The sequence below is a fragment of the Coenobita brevimanus genome, chromosome 26 (genome assembly GCF_032717465.1).
Source record: "Coenobita brevimanus isolate Jiangsu-jjx chromosome 26, ASM3271746v2, whole genome shotgun sequence".
Lineage (NCBI taxonomy): Eukaryota > Metazoa > Arthropoda > Malacostraca > Decapoda > Coenobitidae > Coenobita > Coenobita brevimanus.
Genome location: NC_136979.1, coordinates 1,306,189 through 1,330,239, shown reverse-complemented (window position 1 = coordinate 1,330,239; position 24,051 = coordinate 1,306,189). Strand labels below are relative to the sequence as shown.

The 24,051-nt window shown below is 41.1% G+C and overlaps 1 protein-coding gene across 1 annotated transcript in view; it reads right to left on the bottom strand.

Annotated features, from left to right (window-relative positions):
- The window catches only part of LOC145394124 (dynein axonemal heavy chain 5-like), a 143,884-nt gene that overhangs the window by 81,871 nt on the left and 37,962 nt on the right, over positions 1 to 24,051 (bottom strand). Inside the window, exons 19-36 of the mRNA XM_080268104.1 lie at positions 22,240 to 22,384; positions 21,858 to 22,017; positions 20,179 to 20,318; positions 19,817 to 19,946; positions 18,206 to 18,411; positions 16,768 to 16,947; positions 14,841 to 15,042; positions 12,622 to 12,857; positions 11,777 to 11,925; positions 9,529 to 9,661; positions 8,316 to 8,554; positions 7,796 to 8,036; positions 6,654 to 6,853; positions 5,776 to 5,940; positions 5,321 to 5,473; positions 3,460 to 3,667; positions 1,884 to 2,045; positions 738 to 962 (exon numbers count right to left, since the gene is read on the bottom strand). Of these exons, the coding sequence (XP_080124230.1) occupies positions 738 to 962; positions 1,884 to 2,045; positions 3,460 to 3,667; positions 5,321 to 5,473; positions 5,776 to 5,940; positions 6,654 to 6,853; positions 7,796 to 8,036; positions 8,316 to 8,554; positions 9,529 to 9,661; positions 11,777 to 11,925; positions 12,622 to 12,857; positions 14,841 to 15,042; positions 16,768 to 16,947; positions 18,206 to 18,411; positions 19,817 to 19,946; positions 20,179 to 20,318; positions 21,858 to 22,017; positions 22,240 to 22,384 (3,274 nt within the window). The remainder of the gene's footprint in view (positions 1 to 737; positions 963 to 1,883; positions 2,046 to 3,459; positions 3,668 to 5,320; positions 5,474 to 5,775; positions 5,941 to 6,653; positions 6,854 to 7,795; positions 8,037 to 8,315; positions 8,555 to 9,528; positions 9,662 to 11,776; positions 11,926 to 12,621; positions 12,858 to 14,840; positions 15,043 to 16,767; positions 16,948 to 18,205; positions 18,412 to 19,816; positions 19,947 to 20,178; positions 20,319 to 21,857; positions 22,018 to 22,239; positions 22,385 to 24,051) is intronic.

Genomic DNA, 24,051 nt, shown 5'->3' with positions numbered 1-24,051 from the left:
GCAAATCAACTGTATGTTGTTAAATGTCTGGCTTCAATAGTTCAGTTCTAAAAGCCAGTGATGCTGAATGCTGACTAACTGACATGTTCTACACAGTGTTAGTGAATAAAACTCTTATGCTGCATTTTCTTTTCTCTTTCTGTAGGTACTGTATCATTTAAATGCAGTAAGTAAAATTACAGACTTAAAGAACTGACATGATTCAAAATACAGTACTTGGCAAAAATTCTCAGTGTTTTGGCTGTGAACTCCTACATATAACTCACATACAGCTTGGCCGAAGGTGTATGGATATATTAAATGTGTATATACAAAAGATGAGGTACTGAAGTTGATGAGGCTTGGGAACTAACAGGAAACCAATTTAAATGAATAAATTGTGTATGGAGGAGAGCATGACAAGATTAGGCACCCCTAATTTAACATGTCAGATAAACTGATGGAATGACTCTATCTGCTAAGAATAAATGTGAACTGCATCTATGAAGAGACATACTGCAGGCAGATAGGTAGGCCTGTGAGGGAAAACCAGGATTCTGAGGGACTGGACGGTGAATGAATTAGTGTCAAGCCCATTTCACTGGGCATGCTGTTAATGGTTCTCTCTACTTTGGTTTTTCTTTCCTTGCTTTCTGAACCCTACTTCACCTTATCCTTGGGTAGGAAAAGGAGTCAAAATGATATGACTGTGTTACACACATAGGTAACCTTATGACAGGATAACTGTGATTCAGTACCAGACTATCAAATATATCACGCTGATGAATGTGGATGGTGATAAGTGTCTCATATTTTGTCCTCTGGACTGGCTCAAGGTCCCTTGTGGTTTGGTTGATGAGAAGATTAAGCAGATCCAGGAAGCGGTTGTTCATGTCAGCCATGACCCGCCGGTCTGCCCTGGCCTGAGTGAGGGCCAACTCAGAGTCCCGTGTCCAGATCATCTGTAGTCCCAGGATCCCCACCTACCGAAAGCCAGACAAGGTTACACATCTCACCTCACTCACCCAGGAACCCCTTCTACCTACAAGCTACATACCGTATAAGCTGCACACCTCACCTCATTCATCCATTTTTCTACTACACTGAATTTCAATTACTATGCTAGCACTCATACCTGCTACTAGATGAGCTACACATCTCACTCATCCAGTCTCACAATGTACTACATTTCACTCACTTGATCACTCTGAGAGTCTGGTAAATTTTTTTGATTGCTGTACTGGGTAATCTATTAATCTGGAGAGGACAGTCAAAAGTATTTGGTTCATCAAAAAATAACTTAAAGGTGATTTTATTACTTCCCTTACACATGACTGATAAAGACTAAAGTTGATTTCTCACAAGAGAATGCATCCTGCATCATTCCAGATAAAAGATACTGTATTTACCAACATTATGTGGAATAGTGATATTCTTGTAATGCACTATGTTTATGCAAATGTTAAGGCATCTTTTATTTGCCAAGAAATGTTGCAGCCTCATCTGCACATGTAATGTACATTATACATTATCCTATGTCAAAAACAGCTGTAGGAAGCTCTTTTATGCCACAGTTTATGCATGCATGCATGCATGCATGCATGCATACACACACACACACACACACACACACACACACACACACACACACACACACACACACACACACACACACACGCAAGCACAAGCACATGCACTCGCACAGGCACATGCACACGCACACGCACATGCATGCACACACACACACACACAGACACACACACACACAGACACACACACACACACACAAACAAATTTCAGCTCTACTGCTGTGCCAGGAAGTGCTGCAGATTATACAGCTGTACCAAGAATTCCTGGTGAAGGGCTAAGTCTCATATACTAACCTACTTCTAAAGAAAGCTTACCTGTGCTGGAAACTGTTCCAGGAAGCGAAGGACATTGAGATCTGGGTCCTGGATGACATGGTGGGCTTGGCGTATGATGCCATGGACTGACTGCTGACACATAACCAGCAGCTTCATCAGCCACACCTCTACACTGCCCTCAGCTCTCACAGGCTTCTCCAGCTGACAATCAACACAGTATTCTACATCACTACCCATCATTTGTACCATATACCCCATTAAAAAAAAAACATGGGGGGTAAGTAAATGCTGTAATGTAATTAGATCTGTCAGAAACTCTACCTGGATCCAACAGGTGGCAGGCCAGCCCAGGTACTAACTGTCATGTTGAGGTTACTCATATAATTTTATGGCATCTTAGGAGCTACTTTTTTATTTGGGTCCAGACATTCATAGTACAGACTATGATGAAGGACCTTAATGGAAGAATGGACACAGGCTTGACAGTCAATTCCCTGTGCCTTAACGACCAATCTACCTGTTACACAGCTTTGCATGTCACAACCATCCGCACTGAATACAAACTAGGGCTGTCTCATTCGAGATGGTGCATGGTATTAGCAAGGGCCTTTTTCTGATGTCATTGGGTCTTTCAGAAGATCACTAAAGTTCCTTTTAGAGCAATTAAAATGCAGATAATGAAACTGTTTCTTGCCTCAGTCTGGGAGAATACCATCCTTGTTTTCATTCAGATAGCACTGAATGTTTGTACCATATTTGAATGGATCACAGAATGTGGGAGAGTGTGGGAGATAAAGTGTGAAGGATAAATATGATGAGGGGGGGGGAGGTTCATTTGAACTAGATCAGGATCCCAAAAGCCTATTCATACATAAATAAATTGACACAGTTATCACAACTTACCACATTCATGTGGATGTCCCAGAATGATACTTTCCTAAGCTGAATAAAGATTAATGATATATATATATATATATATATATATATATATATATATATATATACATATACAGTGGTCCCTCACATTTAGCGTGTTTTAAGTTAGCGATTTTCGCGTTTAGTGATAGGTTAGAAAAGCTACCAATCCTGTGGATTTAGCGATTGTCTTACGCATTTAACAACGTGGGACGTGAAATACCTTGCCCATCCGCCACCAGACCGCCATTGTTATCATTGCTGGGAGCATCTGGCGACCTGAAGTGTTTTTTTCTCTCACAGTGCCGAGCATTTGGCGTTTTTCGCTGGTAAGTAGATGTATAACCAAACATTACTGTATCTGTATAATGTACAGTATTGTTAATACACTGTGTTTCATTTTCAGCCCTTAAAGTAGGAAATCAGGGAGTCAAAAGGGTGACTTGGACTTGGAGGAGCACAGACTAAGTGATATTTTTCCCACATAAAGTACATTTCGCATTTAGCGATTTTGCATTTAGCGATCGTTTCGCCAGGCTAATTAAATCGCTAAATGCGAGGGACCACTGTATGTGTGTGTGTATATATATATATATATATATAGATAGATAGATAGATAGATAGATGTGGTAACAGCAAGAATAACATTTAATTAATGTCATTATACTGGAGAAATTAAGTCAATTTCTGTATATCTAACCTGAACAATTTCGCCCTCTGAGGATGAAATGGCAGTGATGCGGTCATAGTCCTGCTCATGGAAGCGGACTGTCTTGGTGTTGTCAAAGATAGAGAGAAGGTGTGCCTGGATGGTATGGGAGTCAGAGGCCTGGCCTAGGATCTCTAACAGGGCTGGGTCTGACACAAAGAAGAATCTTGGGAACATCATCCTCTTCTTCTCCAGGTATCTGGCAGGTAGATTTATCTATAAATACAGTGCAAACTTTACTTCATCCAATGCCAATTTCAACTACCACAACAAAGAATAAAATCTCAGTGGATCTGCACTAACTTGAAGTTATTTACACTGGTTGCTGAAAGACATGTAAAAATAATTTTAGCTATATATACCTGTATTTTGATCTCTCATTTGATTTTGGGGACTGGGAAAACAGCATGTCTGTAGAATTTAGGTAGGAAAAGGATACAAGCATAAAGTTCAGAAAAGCAATGATCACTGACACAGTGATAACACAGGAAAATACAAGGTGTACAACACTGCAGTCAGGAAAAAAGTGAGACTGAAGGATGTCTGTAACAAGAGAAAAGTTGATGAGACATAAGTCTTTGCCTACAACCTGCTTAGAAGAGCTATATTATGTGGTGAGTCCATTCTCAAGACACAATACAGAGACAAATAAGGCCCCAGAACAAACTGGTAACTTTGCAACATAAGATAAAACATTAGCATTATTATCCAGACACTTCCTTTATTCAATCAATGAACTATTCTCATGCAATTAGGTCCTACTTTATTTACTCCACTTCCCTCATTAAATACAGGAAGAGCTAGTGTTGCATGTCACGTAATTACTGCAGGCTTGGTATACAGCAGGTCTTCATCATAAATAAATTTTTTTTTTTTTGTAACCATTTTTGCTGTTAAGTCCACAGAAAGTACAGAAAAACTGCCATTAAGGTATCATTATTACTGATGAATCTTATTAGCTAGTTTCCCTTATTTACAGCACAAAATGTACAGAGAATGTCATGATATTCTGAAAAACATCCCGACCTTAAAATTAGGACTGACAACTGAGTACAATTTCTATCTGTTTAGATCAAGAATACCCCCAGGTTCGGGACCCTCTCTACTGGGCAGAAGCGGCAGCCTGGGAACCACAATGCCCTGTACCTTCTAGCACAGGTTTGAGTCCCATCCCATCCCGGCTCCAAAATCTGTGCTAAGGGAGCCCTCATCATGCCTCCCCTCAATAGGTCAGCCATTAGGTAGCGGGGGCAAAGTTTTCTGGCTGCATGACCTTGCTGGCGCCAACCCCTGTGACAGAGTGGAATATGTTGTGTGATATGCAAAGTGCATGTAAGGTAGTGCATGAGACAGTTAGGGGAAGTGTTTGAGAGAGTATACTGGTCTACTCTCTGTGTTAGTGACACACTGAAAAGGCCAGGAAAGGGGGATAGTCAGATATTCTGGTAACTAGCAGAATGGGTGCTCCAGCTCTCCCAATCACCAGCATTCCCATTCCCCTCAGGAGTACCACTCTGATTGGCTGGTGCTACAGCCTACTCATGTGGAGATGATTTGGCCATGTGGAGAGAATGGAGACTGAAAGATTAACTGGAAGAGTGCATGTAAGTGAGGTGGAGGGGGAAAGGTGAAGGGGGAGACCAAGGATGAAGTGAAAGAATGGGGTAGAGAGGTTTATGAATAAAGAAGGTGTGAGTTGCAGGGACAGTAACCTGATGATGGAGGACAGGGTGACATGGAGGCAACTTGGTCATGGCCACTCCCTCAGGGATTATGGCATCCGGGTACCGTATAGAAGGACAACTAGATAAATAAAATGGACATGAGAGCCAGAGATGTGTGTGGCACTAACCCTGAGAGTGACTTCTGGCAGACCTCAAGCTGATCCTGAAGGTATGGCAGCAGCTGCTTGAGCATGTCATCACCTACACAGCATGCCACCACATTGGGGTTGTCATGTGCTCGTGCCATGATCTTCTGCCAGTTTTTGTCAATCACGTAGAATCTAAGAACAACATGAAAGAAATGGTAAGCTCAACAGTTTTCTTTTGCACGCTCTCCTCTTGAATGCTAAAGACACTGGCCCTATTCAGAGAACTTTGCTGAAGTGTTTAGCTCTTTGCAACCTGATGGCTTCTAATCTATAACAAATGATTTTTTGATAGAAATAAAAATAAATATGATCTAGTAGGTTTGAATGCATGCAACTGACCACCAGGTTAAACATTCAGTCCTATCAAGGAAGCTATGATGAACTGTGCAGCAAATCACTAAAAGGCATACTTACATAGTGGTGGCAGCCCTTACCTCTTAGCCTCTTTCGGTAACTGCTTGGCAATATCCCCACCCACAAACACAGCCTCTAGGTAGACCCACAGGTTTTGCACAAACAGCCAGCGCTCAAGAATCTCATTGGTGTTGGAGAGGTCACTCACCCATTTCTGAATCTGCTTCCGGAATGGTGCATTGTATCTGTCAGGATGTTAACTCATATCACCATCTGTCCCGGTTTATGAAGCAATACACAGTACAGTAGTTCAATTATCATGTTGTTTTTGTTGCATAACCATAGTCTGTCTAGTCAATTAGACCTGTCTACTGGGAGTAAGACACTGTCCCTAAGGGGTCATCCCACAAGTTCCCTACCACACTGATGCTCTGTCTGCACCTTAGTGTGGCATGTGTTCTGCAGCGCTCCATTATGTGTGCTATGTTACGTGGTCCTATTCTACAAGTGGGGTATGTGTCATCTCTGATTTTTGTCAACTCAAACCTAAGCTAGTGATCAATGAGGGCTGGGTAATATCCTGACCTAAGCCTAACTAGCTGGACCTGATCAGTTCTGTTTTAGAGTACTGCACCATTAATGGGAGGACACCAGGAGGGAGGCTTGTAATACAGTACAGTGTTTTAATCTAGGTGTTATATTTGTCCTGCAAGTGACTTGTGCATGTAGGTGTTTCTTCACTGTCAGAGTTGAAATGCCTGAAGGTGGAATACTGTTGAGGAGAGTTTAGTAATGTTTGTGTGGTGACTGTTTTAAGTGCCTTGTAGTGTTGTATAAGAGTTATATTAACAAGGACTGTTAAGAGTAGGGAATCTACTCATGAGAGGCAATCAATCCGTTAGAAAGGAATACACTTGCATTTGGAGGGCAGTGTGCCTGTTACAGCCGAAAGACTTACCTGTTAGAGAGGAGTGAGCCTAGCACCATAAGAGAGTCTTCAAGCTGAGTGATGACCTCAGCGGTGGTGTCGCCTCGCAGCAGCAGCTCCCCACGATTCTTGAAGGTGGAGAAGGTCAGGTCATGGTTGGCCCACTCATTGGTTACGATCCTTAGCTTTGCCTCAATATCCTTCTCCTTTACCGCTGATATACAGATGTCCTGCCAAAGCAAGCAGAAACAGCTGAATCTCCAACTGTATAAATCAATCTAAACAGTCACTAAATCTGATATCCCACATGTGACTTACAGATCCTACTCGGACAACATGAGGGTTTTATTTTTCAGACTACATGCATTAACCAGTTTCCTGAATTGACCAGATGTGATCCACCACCCCACACTCACTCAAGACAAAAAAGTCAGGTTAAAACAACTTGAAATCATGTTATACTACCTTATACAGGACTTACAAATATAAATGCAATACGCACAGGTACAGCTTAAGCACAGTTAGGCAGTGGATGTTATTACTGGGAATTTTACCACTGTTCTGAGTGCTGTAATAAGGGAACTGGGAGACACCATTAAAGCTGGTACTACCTCAAGGGTAAACACCATAAATGAGCTGCTGTATGACTTAAGGTGGTCTACCTTAATGTGTGTGTATTCCTACTCATTCAGTACTCAAACTATGGTACCTCATGTCCAAAATAATACCAATGTAAATTTTGTCCATTTATCTTAACAATTTCTCATTCTGGGAGGTCAGATTTAGATACTACATAATTATGAAAGTGCTTTGATGAAAAATGAATTGTCCAAGGAGGCTTTCTTCCTACTGTTAATGTTTTTTTAATGTAGAACCTGGGAAAAAGAACATATTTTGCAAAGTGATTTTTGCTCATCTAACAGTAAGAGTGTGTAGCTTAAATGACATCAAGAAACAGTAACTCCAGTCTTACTGTTATCATGTTTTTAAATCATTAGTGCTTCACAAAATGGGACACTGATGCAGGGTGTCATCAATTAGTTGGTTCTTCCTCTTGAAAAAAAACATATATATATGCATGATTCATCAATAAATTTTAGAGTATGATACAATATAAAAAAAAAGATCTTCACAATATTATATACTGTATTCTGTGACACAGATGTTCCTACCTCAATATCTTCCTTAAACTGAAGAAGGGGGGTGTCCATGATATTTCGTAGACAGAAGTTCTCACTATCAACCTCCAAAGGGCGACTGATAACCTCAGCGATGCGCTGCCAATGACGTGGTTTCATGGCCTTGTTGGACATCAGCTCCAGCAGTGGACACATGTCGTTGAAGTCATCTATGGTCTTCTTAAGCGTGTTGAAGGCTGGCCACTCCTTCAAGCCTTTGGGCAGTTTGCGGCATCTGAATGTCATCAGTGCTTATAGTCACTGCCTATTCACCATCGCATATCTCTTTTCCAATATCCAAAAATCATTAGGCCCTTTCATCTACTGGGCACCTTTATTATTCTACTACAGATATGATCAAATGATTTTATTTGGCTCAGGAACAACCCCTCAGGGCAAAGGGGTTTAAGAAAGATAGCTCAGAGATTGGAATTTTTTTGCTGTTTGGACTTTTGATCTCAACATTACTTTTAAATAATGATAACTGGCAAGAAAAAATAAAGTATGACCATACCTGTTTTGAAACTCCATAAGTTCATTGTTGATTTTCTCAATATTAACCTCACCCCAAGGAATGTCATAGTAGGAAGTGACACGATCAATGACATCATTATAAAGCTTGTACAGTTTCTGTAGTAGATTGAGCTCCTTCCTAATCTGTGCCAACTCAGGAAATTCAGAGCGGGGTAAACGGAACAGTTCCTCACCCACAGAGTAACTAGAGTGCTTCCTCCAAAGGGTGTCAAACCGATTCTGCCAGGACAAAAATGACAGGTGTAGGTTTATATCCAAGGAGTGGTTGGGGTTTATTGCTCACATAAGGCCATTCAGGGATAAGTGAGGCTGGTCACTTTCATCTTAAACATCAGGACCAACTTGCCTAGCCCCGGGCTCCTACGCTCCTCTTGGGGCGACATAGGATTGGATGATGGATAGATAGATGGATAAATAAACACATCAACATTTTACATCCTGGTACTGCAATGCATCCTTTACAGGGAAAAAAATACCTGATATCAAGTAAATCATTCATTGTTATTCGCATGAGTATGATGCAGAAACAGAAAAAAAAAAGAAAAAAAGAGAGGGCAATATAATTAGAGTGCCAGTGAAAACAGACAACACCTACCTCGTCAACATCTGGTTTATCCCTACCCTGAATACATCCAAATTGTATTTCATCGGTTTTTACACTCTCTCTACTCATATTCTCCAAGACCATCTCAGTAACTTTTCTTAACTAATGTAATAGCTTTAGACCAACTGTGATAAAGACATAAATGACTGACACAATGATAATGAGCAGCATGAGTCCTATGGCCAAGAGATGATGAGCATGATATATATCTGATGATTTGATATCAACGTACCTATCAAACCAGACAGGGCATGAGCATGAGTGTTAAACATTTTTCATGAAATAATGAATTACACTACTTGAACCTGATATGGGTACACAAGTTCCTAATCTGAACTGGGTAACAATCTTAAATGTAGTGCTGGTTAGTAGCACTCAACCACACTGAAAAGTATAAGTGGATAACCTGAATAAGTAAGTGTCTGATTTGTTGACAATTAATAATAATGGGTGACTTGCTGATGAACATGTGTGGGTAGTACAAATGATGATGAGTAAGAAAGGGTGACTTGGGCAAAGGAGAGTCTGTAACCTGTTAATAAGGATTATGTTTGGGTAGTGTTAATAAAGAGGAGTAAGAGTGACTGACCTGGGCAATGATGAGTCTGTCTGATGCATCGCGAGGGTCAAGGCCGGGCACCATGGGCCCTGTGGAGCGATAGTCATGCACGAACTTACTGCAGTCCTTCTTGAACTGTGCCACGTTGTGTATCAGCTCATTCCTGAAGTAGGGTCACTGTTAGCACTTACTTGCTCATGAACTCTCTATTATGTTGTTCTCAAATTCAGCAAACTCATATGGTGTAATATGACACTGCTCTATTAATTAATGTAGGTCTAGGTCATCCTTGCCTGAACTCATAACCAATATGTGTAATATGGTATTTTAAGTGAAATAAAGCATCGGCCAACCTTCTAATGGTAAGTTACATTCAGCAGACATCAGCGGGAGGACTGCAAGCTACATAATCTGAATCAGATAACAAATGAATGTCCAGTACTAATATATCTAAGTACTGTATATAAAAGAGCAGTGCTATTTGTCTGTTTGTCCTTCAATCACACCAAAACCATGGACCAGAGACCCGCAGACCCATACATATTCTGAATCAGGGTGACCCAAGGATGGTTTTAGGGAGGTCAAAATTCAGATCTGGGTCATTTGAGGTCACCAGATGAGTGTTCGCCTTTTTGTCCTGGGGAAAACCGGGTACCCCTGCAGCCCAATTTTTGGCACGGAGACTCATATGACCTCCAGTCTTGACATAGGCTATGTGAGATTGATCTCCAAGGTCATTTGAGGTCACCAGTAATACACGCTTAAAACGATTGGACCCAGCGGCCCAATTTTTGGCATGGAGACTCATATGACCTCCAATTTGGACATAGGATAGGTGAGGATGACCTTCGAGGTCATTTGAGGTCATCAGTCAGAGGTCATTTGAGGTCACCAGTATTAGTAAACAAGTGCACACAAATACTGTGTTTTAGTCTGCAAAACCTGAAACAGAAAGTTCCTGGACCTCTTATAATCTCACTTCAAAAGCATAAGAGGTCCATGATCTTTCTGGAGTATAAAGAAAGATTGAACTGGAACTAATAGGATTACAGTGTTCACCTTTTTGGCCTGGGCAATGCTGGGTACCCCTGCTAGTGCTAATATATGATCTAGATGCTCTCAGCAGAGTATAAAAAAGATCATCAGCTGACAAAAAAGACTGGCTTCAGTCATGGACCTGAAGGAGTGTACCAAAAATCAGTTCTACCAGTGTAATGTTTTTTTAATATTTTGTCTCTATTTTTTTCAGGACTAAGTGGAATATGTGGAGTGAGCAGATACAAGTGAACAGGATGGGCTGAGACAGTGGTTGGTAGTGGAAGATGCTGGAGTAGGCATACCTTGTGATAAGGGTATTGTAGGTTGACTGTTATGATATACACCACATTAAAACATAAATGGGTTAGGTGAGTGGACAGGAGTGTGTAGTATTCGCTGCATAATGGTTGGGCATGCTAGGTGAAATTCAATACATGGTGTGAAAATGGGTGTTGAAGGTAGACTGATAAGCTGCAGGTCAAAGGTGGGTGAGGTAAAAATGTGTGGGGTGGACATAAAGGAGTAGGTAGGACGGACTACAATGGTGGTGCATGATGGGGTAGAGTAGAATTAATTTACCCTATGAAAATCAGTGTTCTTTGATGGGCAGCACTGGCAGTGGAAGCAAATTTCTCTACAAAGTCTGTTGTGGGGGGAACAGAAAAAGGATGGAGCAGGTGCAAATGCTTGGGTTGGAAGGGTTGGGATGGGAACGGGCAATGGAGCAGGACGAGGTAATATATCTTGTAAAGATGGGTACTGTAAGTAGTCCAGTATGGGCTTGGAGATGATTTAGATCAAAATATTCTTCAAGCAGAAGTAGGACAAGAACAGGAAGAATGAAAGGACATTTCTATCTATCTATCTATTGCCAGACGCCTCATTCCCGTTTGGGGTGGCCACAAACATATCGCCTCCAAGTCGCCCTGTCCCCCGCCATTTCATTTTTGTATATCTAGCATTTCACAATGTAGATGAAAATATTACAAATGAAAGTATAATTTGCCATAAACATACACTTGAAATTACATCTTGCAAAGACTTAAAACTTGATAAATTTTATGTACACAAGTTAGAGATTCCCTGTGACATTTTGAAGTAAGGAAGAAAATGAAACAGGAGGGTCTTGTATATGTAAGGTTGGATGTGGGACAGGAGGGTCTCACTTGAAGTATGGTTGGACATGAAACACAAAGGACTAACCTTAGGTAAGGCAGGATACAGGATGAAAGGGTCTCACCTGAAGTACGGCTGGACACGGGACAGGAGGTTCTGAACCTCAACTGCCTGGGCCAGGACCTTCTGCCAAGTGAAGCGCAGGTTGTCCACACGCTCAGCCTCCTCTTGTGTCAGGCCCAGCTCATACTTCACCAGCAGACCAAAGGATTCCTGAGCCAAGCCAGATACAGTAAGTTCATGTTACTTTTTTTGTTAATGCAAGAAAGAAGAAACCAGAGGCTAAGAGCCCATAAACCATGCCTTCCAAGAAAAAATAAATAAAAACAATATGGACATACTTCTTCATTATTTGATCAACATTAAGTTTTGAAAAAAATATTCTCTTATATTTCCTTTGCTATCTATAAAGCTACATTGTTAGCTTCCAAATATTTACTTTATCAACTGTATGGGTAAAACTGTGATATTCTGAAACATGTTCCTTAATTATAAAGAAGATTTACTGAACATATAAAGGAAGCATGTAGTGACAAACATGTCACAGTGATAATTTTTTTTTTAATTATTGCTATTAGCAGGTACCTATATTCAACTGAAGACATGCTATTTGATCAAGATGGGTTAGACATAGCTTTCATTAACTCCTTCTCACCTATGGGCTCTCCTAAACTAAATAAAATCATCTGGTAGTAGGAAAAATTTATACAAAGATAAGTGATTATTAAGAATATGCTTTATTTAACACAACTGGGATGCCAAATAATCAGTTTAATCTAATAATAAACTGGTCTTAATAAAATAAGACCAACTGTGAAAAAGCAGGAAAATTTGCACCAAGTAAATGTGGAGGAACTACCGGTAATCTCAATGACCTTCCCTGTAAATGGCTGCAGACACTGGGTTCACCTCAATTGGATCAATAGCGTCATCCATGTCCAGCTCCAGGTCTCGTGTCTTGCGGAGGATGTCAATGGCGCTCTTGATGTCATCCAGGTCCTTAAGGGGTCGTTCCAGTCGTCGTGACAGTTCTGTCAGCTGAGCAAAAAGGCGTTCCATTTCCTTCATGTATGTTGTCTTGAGTGCTTCACCATACTTCCGAACCCACAACCCTGCCTCCACCACCAGAGCCTTTTTCAGGTTGTCTGCAGAGTGGGTTTGTAAGAAAAAGTTGGTCAAAATAATGAAAGACAAAATCAGGTACATAAATCAAAGGATGTGAATCAGTAGTATATGAGAAAAGGAATGGTGGCAAGCAGTTTACAGGCTAGAGGCGAATATGTTATGTGTACGTGAACCATTCGCTCACTCGATGTAGTGCTGCTTTCGGGTGTCTGCCCTTTCCTAACCTCCTTCCATCCTTCCTTCCTTCCTCTTCTGTCTTTCTTTCCTTCATTCCTTAAACTTCCTTCTGCCTACGGGTGACTCTACACTGAATGACAAGCCAAATGGTTTTCTGTACACTAGGAAACCATTTATTGTGCTGGATGGTAACCATATAACCAAAGTACGGCACCTCATGGTTTAATGGGTAATTAAGGTTCTCCACTGGATTGAGCCTGTGTAGGTTTACATCCAAGGGGTGGTTGGGATTTAATGCTCACATAATGCCACTCAGGGATGAGTAAGGCTGGTCACTCTCATTTTAAATGTCAGGACCAACTTGCCTAGCCCCAGGCTCCTGTGCTCCTCATGCGGCAACATAGGATTGGATGATGATGATGATAATGATATATGTGAACCAGGTATATATAAAAGACAGCTCATAAGCAGGGCTTCCTTCAGCCTTAAGTAGACAGGGTTGAAACTGTGGTCCACAGTATGGGACAACAAAGTGAGTGTAGGGAAGAGGTAATTTCAATACACAAGTCTGCATGAGGTACAGAAACGTACAAAACTGTGTATTTTCAGTATTAAAACACAACTGAAGTTTTGGATCAGACTGTCATAAAATCAATGATGATATCACAGATATTTTGGCGAAACATAACCAGCTGCCTCTGGCATCATTACGAGTGAGGGTGAAGCCCTCACAAGTCTCTCGTCAAATAGTGGCATTTTCTCACATATGAGTGGCCCAGCCCAACCCTGCCCGACCATAACGCTTTTGAGAAACTTTTATCTCAGCAACCACAGGGCCGATCACTGCGTGGTTTGCACCAGATGAGAGCCCAATTCTTTACGATTTGTTTTTGAAAGGGTACATCACACCCAGGCAGTGCATGTGGCACGTAACACAGGCCAAGTGCAGCATGTCAAAATCTTCAAAAGAGTCCACAGGCCAGATAGTTTCTCATAAATGCATGAAACTTGGTAGGTAGATAGCCATTAATATACTCTGGGCATCCTTGTTTTGGATTTAAATGGCCTCACTTGTACCTCGCAGATGAAGGCGTTTTACTGGTAATCATAATGACGAGTAAACTTTGGTGCACTTAGCCTAGCAACGAATACCATACGAAACACCATCTTCTACCTGAACAACGAGATTATTATGAGAATAACCCTGACATCAATTTTCAAGCAATAATCATGATGTATTTGATTATAAGGCATAGCTAAAAGAAGTAAAAAAAATGGTGGTTTATGAGAAATATACAGTACTCTTGGAATGATCTTACAAGTGAAGAGCAAAGATGATGCCTCAAGGATAAATACTCAGAGCGAAAGCAGCTGAAACATGCTACATTAGGAGTGCTTGCTTAGTAACTTTAAGGAATTGATAGATGAATGAACACACTAATGAGGAATGTGGTATGGCAGATGATGCAGTGGTAAACAAAGATAATTCAATCATTCTGAGAGAGCTAAAGTATGCAGAGCAATTGGAGAGTGACTGGCTGACAAAAAAAGATACTCAAGAGTGATATGATTGCAAGAAGAGAAGGTAGGCTGAACACAAAGTGAAATATGATAAGATGATTAAGGAAATGAGGGAAGAGGATGCACTGCAAGAGAAATAATATAAGGAGGGAGGATGTACTGTGATAGAAATCATTACTTAGTAAGACAAGAAATATCTAGGGATAAATTTGTTGGGGCCAATCCTCAGGGGATGTAGAGTCAGAGAACGGAAAAATAATCATATAGGAAGAAAAAAATCATCATGTAAGGTATGGGGCTCTGACCTGTGTTGACTGCCAGAGCCCCAACTCTATAGCGGGCTGGCTCACTCTTGATTTGCTTGTCGAGGGTGACATAGCTGCGCAAGGTGCGGTCATAGTCCTGAAGACTGGGGCAACTGGCAATGAATTCCCGGATAGCCTGCTCCTTATCGACACGCCACAGGTGATGGTACTTGTCCCATGTGCTGAATGTGTTGTGCAGCTCCTGCAAAGTCAGATCCAGTCACTCATTGACATCAGTGAATGGTTCTTTAACTACAGTACTTTGTAATCTGATTATGATACTGCATCATTCATCTGTCTTAGGTGGAAGTTGGCCATGTTCATCTCTGTGCAAAACTATGCCTCATGTGTGGTGTGTGGATACAAGACAAACATAACAGCTGACATTACAGAAAGAGAAAGGACTTGATTTTAAGTAAAACACAGTCAAAGCTGAGACACACATATTGCTGTAAAGGTACTTGACACATATTGCTGATGTAATTATTGTACTGGATAATCTGATGATCCACTTTGACTCAGCAGACCTACAACACAGATATATCCTGTCAACACAGCTGGGACAGACAATAAGTTCAACACTTTTGAAATATTGCACTGTTGTATCAATCACGTAAATGCTGGACATTGACAGTATGTATTGTATTGTGTGGGGTGCATTGCACCTTGCACATGTGTCATACATATAGCTGTCTGTATGACAGCTGCAGTTGGCATTGTCTACAGTGCAGTAATGCTGGAGTAATCCTTTTGGACTTATCAAGCTATATTTCTGAGTTATCAATGGGTAAGGGTTCTGTTTGGGGTGCAAGGGTGGGGCCATGGCTGTTAACTGCAGGTCTGGTGATGTGAATGTATACTTGTGAGTATCTGCTTGCATGCTCCCGTAGTGGAATGCTGTTGTAAATATTACAGCAATTAGCTGGAGAAATGTGAGAGTATGACTGTAAGGCTGTGCATGAAGACACACAAATGTGGGGATTACTATGTGCTGATGCAATAAACTGCCTTCTCAAATCTAGACCCTTGACAAATTGTGAATGTTCCATAAATATTGTTTATATTCATCCAATCATACCAATGATTACCTGTTTATGGCCTGCCCTATCACCCCCATGTGCTTCAGTCTGGGATGGTCTGTGTGGCTTGGTCTGATTGTTTGTCTGTCAGTTAGCAACATTATGGAAATCCACTGGATGGAGTTACACCAAAGTTGGAATAATAATTGTGAATCATCAGAGGAACAAGTAATTACTGTAAATATTTGGTGAAAATGTCAAAGGTCAAGGCCAAAGGGCAAGGTAAAAGGGGCTCAGCCTTTAGCCAAGCTTTTTAAGTATCAGACATATATGGCAAGGGTATTGCACTCTCTGAGTGTTCCTTCTTGTTCTGTTTTGTTTAGAAAGTGCTGTGATGTGCAATGGAAAAGTTAGGCATCTGTGCCAGGCTGTATATACAGTACAGGTACTGTACTATTACTGATCTTAAATATGTTCACGTACCCAAGTTATTTATTTATTTATTTATTTATTTATTTTTTGTCAGTGAACTGTACTGTATTATTATACACTAGGATCAAAATTAAACTTTTCAAAAACATGTAAGAGTTTCCTAATCACTTTACTAAAAAGTGGAGTGATACTCTTGTCCATAACCATACAAAACTTCTTTCCTTGTTTTCCATTATGTGCCACACCAGAAGTAAACAGATCCCACCAACACAGATGCTGGCCAGGTAACATAGCTAGCACTTCCCTGCCCCACTGGAAAAGGGTAAGTCTCAAGCAAACCAGTACTACCCTGTTTGTTCAATTTGACACACACGCAGGATATAAGTGATGGTACTCCTTTACCCTTATCCACAGGAGGGAAATAGTAGCTTCCCAAACAAAAGTAATCATGTAGTACACATCTTAGATTCACTTACATTCTTTGTTGACTGGAATGAGTTGGCCATCTGGCTCATGATCTTGGAAACATCCTTGCTCTCATAGACGTGTGAGTAGTAGTTCTTTGGTCGTGCTGGCACCTCCAACACTTCCTCCCTTGCCTTCCACCCCCGCCGCTGTCCACCTCCACCCTCACCTTTCCTCTGGGGTTCACCCGTCTGCAGGCCAATATGCAGCTAGACTTGGGACATAACAGTTCTGATGCAAGTCTGAAGATGAATCTTATGTATCACTTCAAGAAGTCAGTAGTAAATTCTAAGCATAAACATAACCTTAACTTCCTTGAATCTGTTTGATGTCTTTTCTTGATTTATTCTTGCCATCTCCAGATTATTATGTTTAGGCCGGTAGATTTTTTTTTTTTAAATGCAGATAGAACAAAAGTGATGATGTCTAGGGTTGGTGGCGGTACTGTCAAAGACGAGGGAGAGTGGCCATGTGCAGTTTGCCACAAGGGCGTGGGAAGTAATTCCATCTTGTGCGGTGTGAGTGATAAATGGGTGCATAAGAGATGTAGTGGTATCAGAGGTAGACTGCGAGATAATGCTGATTTTATGTGTAAGGCGTGTCGGGGTGAGCAGGTGGAGATTGTCAGACGTGAAAGGATTGAACTTGCTGGTGAATCTCTTGAGTGTGTGGAAGAGTTTTGTTATTTGGGAGACATGTTGTGTGCTGGAGGTGGGGCTGGAGCTAGCTCTGTGGCTAGGGTGAGAAGTGGTTGGAAGAAGTTCAGGGAGCTCTTGCCTCTCCTGACATTGAGAGGGCTCTCCCTACGTGCTAAGGGGTCTTTGTGTGCAGCATCTGTTAGGAGTGTAATGCTGTATGGCAGTGAGACCTGGGCAGTGAAGGAGGAAGATATTCGCCGGCTCAGACATACAGAAATGACAATGATTAGGTGGATGTGCAGTGTGTCCCTGCGTCCAAGACCTGGAGGGGCTGGGTTTACAATGGAAGAGTTAAGAGGTAGGATGGGACTGGAGTGTATTGGTGTTGCGATGAGGAGAGGTAGATTGAGGTGGTTTGGACATGTGGAGAGGATGGGGGATGATAATTGGGTGAGGAAGGTGAGAAGTGTTAATATTGGGGGTGGGGTTATGAGGGGTAGACCGAGAAAGACATGGGACGAGGTCATTAAGTGTGACCTTAGGGTTAAGGGACTGAACAGGGAGGCTGCAATGGATCGTGCAGCGTGGAGAGCCGCCATTAGGTGACCAAGGCCGACACATGCAAGCATGTTGGAGCCTTTAAAAACGAAAACGAAACGAATGTTGAGGTCCAGATGATGATGATGTAAAATGGTCTTAATAAATTTCTTTAACACAAGAGCCCATTCCTAGAGTTGAATCAAGCTGTTTGGTATCAGCAAGAATAAACTAAAAGTAATGTTATTGAGATTCAAGGGGTCCAATAACTTACATCTTCTTTGCGGCATCTGACCCACTGTGAGACTCCCATGGCAGTGGATAGGATGATCTTGGCCACCTTGTTGATGGCCTCCTGCACCTGTGTGAGGCTGGGAGTGACCTGGACACCAGGTGACACCAGGGAGGCACTCAGTTCCACCAGTGCCACACCTTGGCTTTCTTCATTCTCTGACACCCGACCACGACCACTGCCCTCACCTGCAAGGTACAGATATGCTTGGTGGCACAAAAAGGTAAATTGGGAAACATAAAAATTACATTATTAAAACAGTGGGAAGATGTAAAAGAGCAAACACCTTTTGACAGAAACTAAATAAAATACCACTGTGCTGCAATTATACTGTAATATACAAAATATACTGATATGCCTCCGTGGTTCAAAAGTATTATGCATAATATGCAACCAAAGAATATTCTGAAAAAAAAAAAAAGTACACATAACATGTGCTAACCATCCTCCAATACTGTCCAGATATCAGACAAAATATAACTGCATTCTCTGATATACAGAAGGATTTTATGCTTTCATGTTATGCAGCTGGACATCTCAGTCTGTGAGCACTATTTTTTAGTAACTGGCACACCTTTGTTTGTGTTACCTGATACACACAACAGAACTATCTTAATGGCTAAATCCACTAACTTTCATGGTTCTAGATTACCTCCACTGCTCCTTTTCCCCTATTTCCTTCAGCTATACTTCAGCAACCATGCCACCTTTGGTTATACGAACTTAAACACAATAAGTTTCACTTTTCAAGGTTATGGGGAAGCTGAATATTGAATCTTCCCATGTCTCTTGTTCTTCTTGCAAAAACAAGTTGTGACTGCCCCAGAGAATTGATCACAAATTAGGTGGTGAATCTGGCCCCTGATTTGGACACCTGCTTATCACTAGTCTGTAAACTCACCACCAACCTTGATTCTGGTGCTGTCTGCATAAATTCCACCCAGATCATTGAGTGCAATTCCTCTTCACCAATGCCATTTGTAAAAACTTGATGTAAACACCTATTAGTAAATGAAGTCCATATCACAATCAGAAAAAAAAAATCAAAATTATATCACATCATAGCTTGATGTAAACTGAAGAATATTTGACACTATGTTTATCACAGTTTGCACACAGAAACACCTCAGTATAATTTTCATATGATTTCAGCCTTTTTCAAAATTGTTAAAGTACTGCAGTATGCTTCCTTTCCTTAGCACCATTAGGTACTTAAGTCTCACAGATTCTTTTCATGGAGGCCACTACAACAGTAAAATATTATGTAACTGAACAATATAGAGTACATTACAGTAGAGAAGGTCTGAAGCCAAGCTGCCATTGGTAAACCATAACACAATAACTTGCAACACACCACTAGGACACATAGGTTGTTAAGGGACTGAAAACCAGAATGCACTCTGAATTAGAAAATGAATGAGAGATTCAAATCTCGACCCACCCAGGTTCTTGATAATTTGGGATATTTGAGAGTCAACTGCACATGAAACTGATGTAAAAAAAAATACGAAAAAACACAAAATGTAATTCCTGTAGTAGCAAAAGGTGATAATCTGAGGTGGGTATATTGTGTAAGCACTGTTGATAGCTAACCCTTGTTGCGGGGTGAGGTGACTGAGGTGTGCTTCCTGATAGAGTCAAGAGCCCCACGCACTGACTTGATCAGCACATCTAGCACCCGACGGTGGTATGTCCGACGCAGTTCCCGTGCTGCTGACTCCACCTGAGGATGACGTAAAGTATAATCAACTCCACATGGGAAGGAGGCAGAAATGAATACTGATTTAGACTGATTAAAGGGAGATGTGCTACTTCAGCTACCTCTATGATAATTGATCTCACAATTTGTCTAATTCTAATGGATAATTGTTTCTGCATCAGAATAGCTTCCCCTTTCATAACACTATCCCAAAAGTTTCAAATGTGCCAAATAATTGAGTGAATCTGTGGAGTACCTTCTCCCTCATCTCTCTCTTCTTCCGTGCAGCCTTCTCCTGTGGAGTTAGAGGCTTGCTGGGTAGGTCGAGGGTGGTTGTGAAAGTGCCCTCAGCCACCAGCACAGGACTCCTCCGTGATGACCCTCCTCCTGATGACACTGTAGATGGACACCAATTCTTACCAGTCATTATTTTTAACAACACAACTGACTTCCAAGGAACTTGTAAACTATATGACTGCTCTTTAATGGCTGAACAGATACACTTACACAGTATACACTTTCTCCCTCATGCGAAAATGACATCAATAGCAGAAAGCTGGAAATGGTGTTGCTTCAGCTCATGGTACTGTATACTGAATGAAATATGATAAGGGGGATAATATATAATGTTCAAAATAAATTAATGTAGTACAGGTACATTGCAGAAATGACATAATGTAGTGAACAAAATGCAAAGATCTGTTTGTGAGAAATATGCCACAGCCCTAACCCATGAAAGAAGGATGGTGGGCTGCAGTGTCAGTATAAAGTTATATTCCCTAAAGACAAACTTTTCAGTTTTTCCTTTTAAAGGGTCTATAAATATTCCATTCTCCCACTTCCTCTTACTCCTGCTCACTGGGGACAGTATGACCAATCCTGGTCCACATCTTCACATAACCAACCCAACATGCAAAACTCACATAACACACACAAATGCATTTGTCAGTCAGGTACAACTGATGCAAAGAATGGTTGCACTTTGGCTGTACATATACACATTACACCTTACAACAGACATGTGATTGCAGCTACACTCAAAATAAAACCACATAATAAACACACAAAATATTACAAACACAGTAAAAATCTTACATAATAAACACCACATAACTAAATAACCTCCTCCATGCATACAACATTGGTACAGCACAGACACAGAAGATTAAATTCACAAACAAGTCAAATGCTCCACATTTCACCAATTTCACCACAATCAGATAAAATAAAAACAATAGGGAAGGGTGTGGCCTAATTTTCCTTATACACACCACAGTTTGTTTCATGAATACCATACAGGAAACACAAACACAAACATCCAAAAACAACTGAAAAACAAAATACACAAAGAGACCCAAAAGACAGGAAACATATACACACAATCACCAGCATCATGCCCCCTAGACTGTACCTTATTCTTCAACCCTCTCCAGAACACCCCTAATATTATAACAGCCAGTGACCTCAAAGCAAAAGACCTCTCATGGGTACTCTCTCTCTCTCTCTCTCTCTCACACACACACAGGACAGCTAAGGCACCCCTATTCTAGATCAACCTGATTCTTTCATCATCTTACACAACCACCACATGCCTACATGACCCAGCACGCAGGACAATGTAAAACTGCCTCCTCCCCACACTACTAAAATCACCTGGAGAACAGCTCAAAAATCTCTCACATGATCAAAGAACACCCAGTCAACAACAGAAAAGAGTTCACATACAACAAGAAGGTACACTGCACACAATTCACACAACACACACACATCATGCACTTGAACCTTTCAACCTTACACACTTTTCCATTCATTTGGAAAAAAATAATCCAAAATACTCTGCATTATAGGAACAGTACTTAATAACATGGACTGCTTACTAAAAATAATTCTACATCATATAACACATTCCAGAAATGATTGTGGGATGTCGCTGACCTGAACGAGAGTCATCAAAATCAGCAGCATCATCAAGGTCATCAGCGGTGAGGAAAGCAAGGCCACTCTGCTCCCCTGTGGCACCATCCACACCCACAAGCACCAGCTCAATCAATTCCAGCACTGCATCCTCCACCACACCACTACGACTGTTGAGCTCCTTGAGAGGGTAGGGGGAATAGGTTAGTGGTGGCAGTGATGGTAATACAAACTGGGTATTACAAGGCATTCATTCAGCATGAAACCTCTCAGTGCATTGGCAGTTCACATAATATATTGTACTTAATTTTTCACAACTGAGTTCTTACCATCTATTAAAAAACAGCCTTCATGAGAACCTGATTCTGAACACAGCTATGTTTGTGAAATAGATGCAGCCTACCTGTGCAGCCTGGCAGCAGGTGAGCCAAGTGTTGTGCACAAAGAGGTCAAGGGTCCAGGGGGATGTGTCTGGCAGCACATACAGACGAACTGTAGACATGGCTGCCAGCACGCCCTCCATCCGGTGGTGGAAGATGTCATTCACTCTGCATTTTAGCATCCAGTGTTAATAGCAAATATGTGAAGTTAAAAAGCCTGAGTGCTACAGGCAAACCTCATTTAATGGTTGTGATATGTCGCTGAAAAACCAATCTGATAATGCTTTTTTGTATACTGAACATGTTATAACATGGGTTTAGTGGAGATGCCGTATGTTTCTGGAAGTGGTCACCAACACTATTTTAAGCACACACATATGTTTCCAAATAACCCAAACTGGTAGTTATCTTAAGTAACTGGACGTCACTTGTCGCCTAAACTCCAGCACCACACTACTGTTTAGTCACTGACATTAACACACCTGAGAGTGACAGAGTTCAAAGTCCATCTTAGAACAAATGACTGTGGACATGTGTGCTTGTAACTACTGAGGCTTTGTAAGGGATTGTAGTTATCTTACAGGCAAAAATACTGACTGTACATTAAAAAAAAAAAAAAAAAAAAAAAAAAAAAAAAGGTGCTAAGTTCTTATGCTCATATAAGTGGATAACTGTGTGCATGCGCATGTACATGCACACATGCATGCACGCACATATGTATGCATGCATGCATGCATGAACACACACACACACACACACACATTATTTTTTGGGTAATGAATTAATCACAAAAAGGAGAGAAGAGAAAGATTTAGGAGTGCTGGTCCAAGATAGTTTGTCACCAGAAAAGCACATTAACAAGATAGTTGGAGAGACTTATAAACTCTTGACTAACATAAGAGTAGCATTTCATTATATGGATGAGGAAATGATGAAAAAATTGATAGTGGCCATGATCCACCCCAGGTTAGAATATGCAGCGGTAGTGTGGTCCACACACAAAAAGAAAGATATAAACAAGATTGAGAGAATACAAAGAACAGCAACCAAGATGGTCCCCAGTCTGACAGACCTGTCATACAGAGAGAGGCTGGAAAAACTGGATTTGCCTTCGTTAGAGGAAAGGAGAAAGAGGGGAGACATGATTGCGGTGTTCAGGACCATGGTGGGAGTAGATAAAATTGACAAAGAAGATCTGTTTGTATGGGATAAGAGAGCAACAAGAGGACATGGAATGAAATTGAAAAAGTCAAGCTGCTTGAAGGATATCAAGAAATATAGCTTTCCTTACAGAAGTATAGACTTATGGAATAGCCTGGACAAAGAGATCGTCCAGTCTAAAAACTTAAACGAGTTTAAAGTTAAATTCGACTTATTGAGAAACAGCGACGGAAACCCACGAGTATAGTACATTCCGTGTATATCACAATTAGGTATATTAGGTAAATACTTAAATATTTGGAACGACTTAGACAAAGAGGTGGTGCATGAGAAAAACATTCATGTGTGTAAAGGTAGACTTGATAAATGTGGATATGGAGACAGGACAACACGAGCACTGCTCAATTCCTGTATACTACAAATAGGTAAATACACACACACACACACACACACACACACACACACACACACACACACACACACACACACACACACACACACACACACACACACACACACACACACACAGGCTGAAAACAGCCAATTATTACTGCAATAATCTGACAAAAAATGTACACTCACAACAAAAAGTATCAGTGCACACTTGATGCAAAGCAATTTGAGACACCAGACGATGGCTACTGGGAAGTGAACAATGATTTTTTCCCCATGCT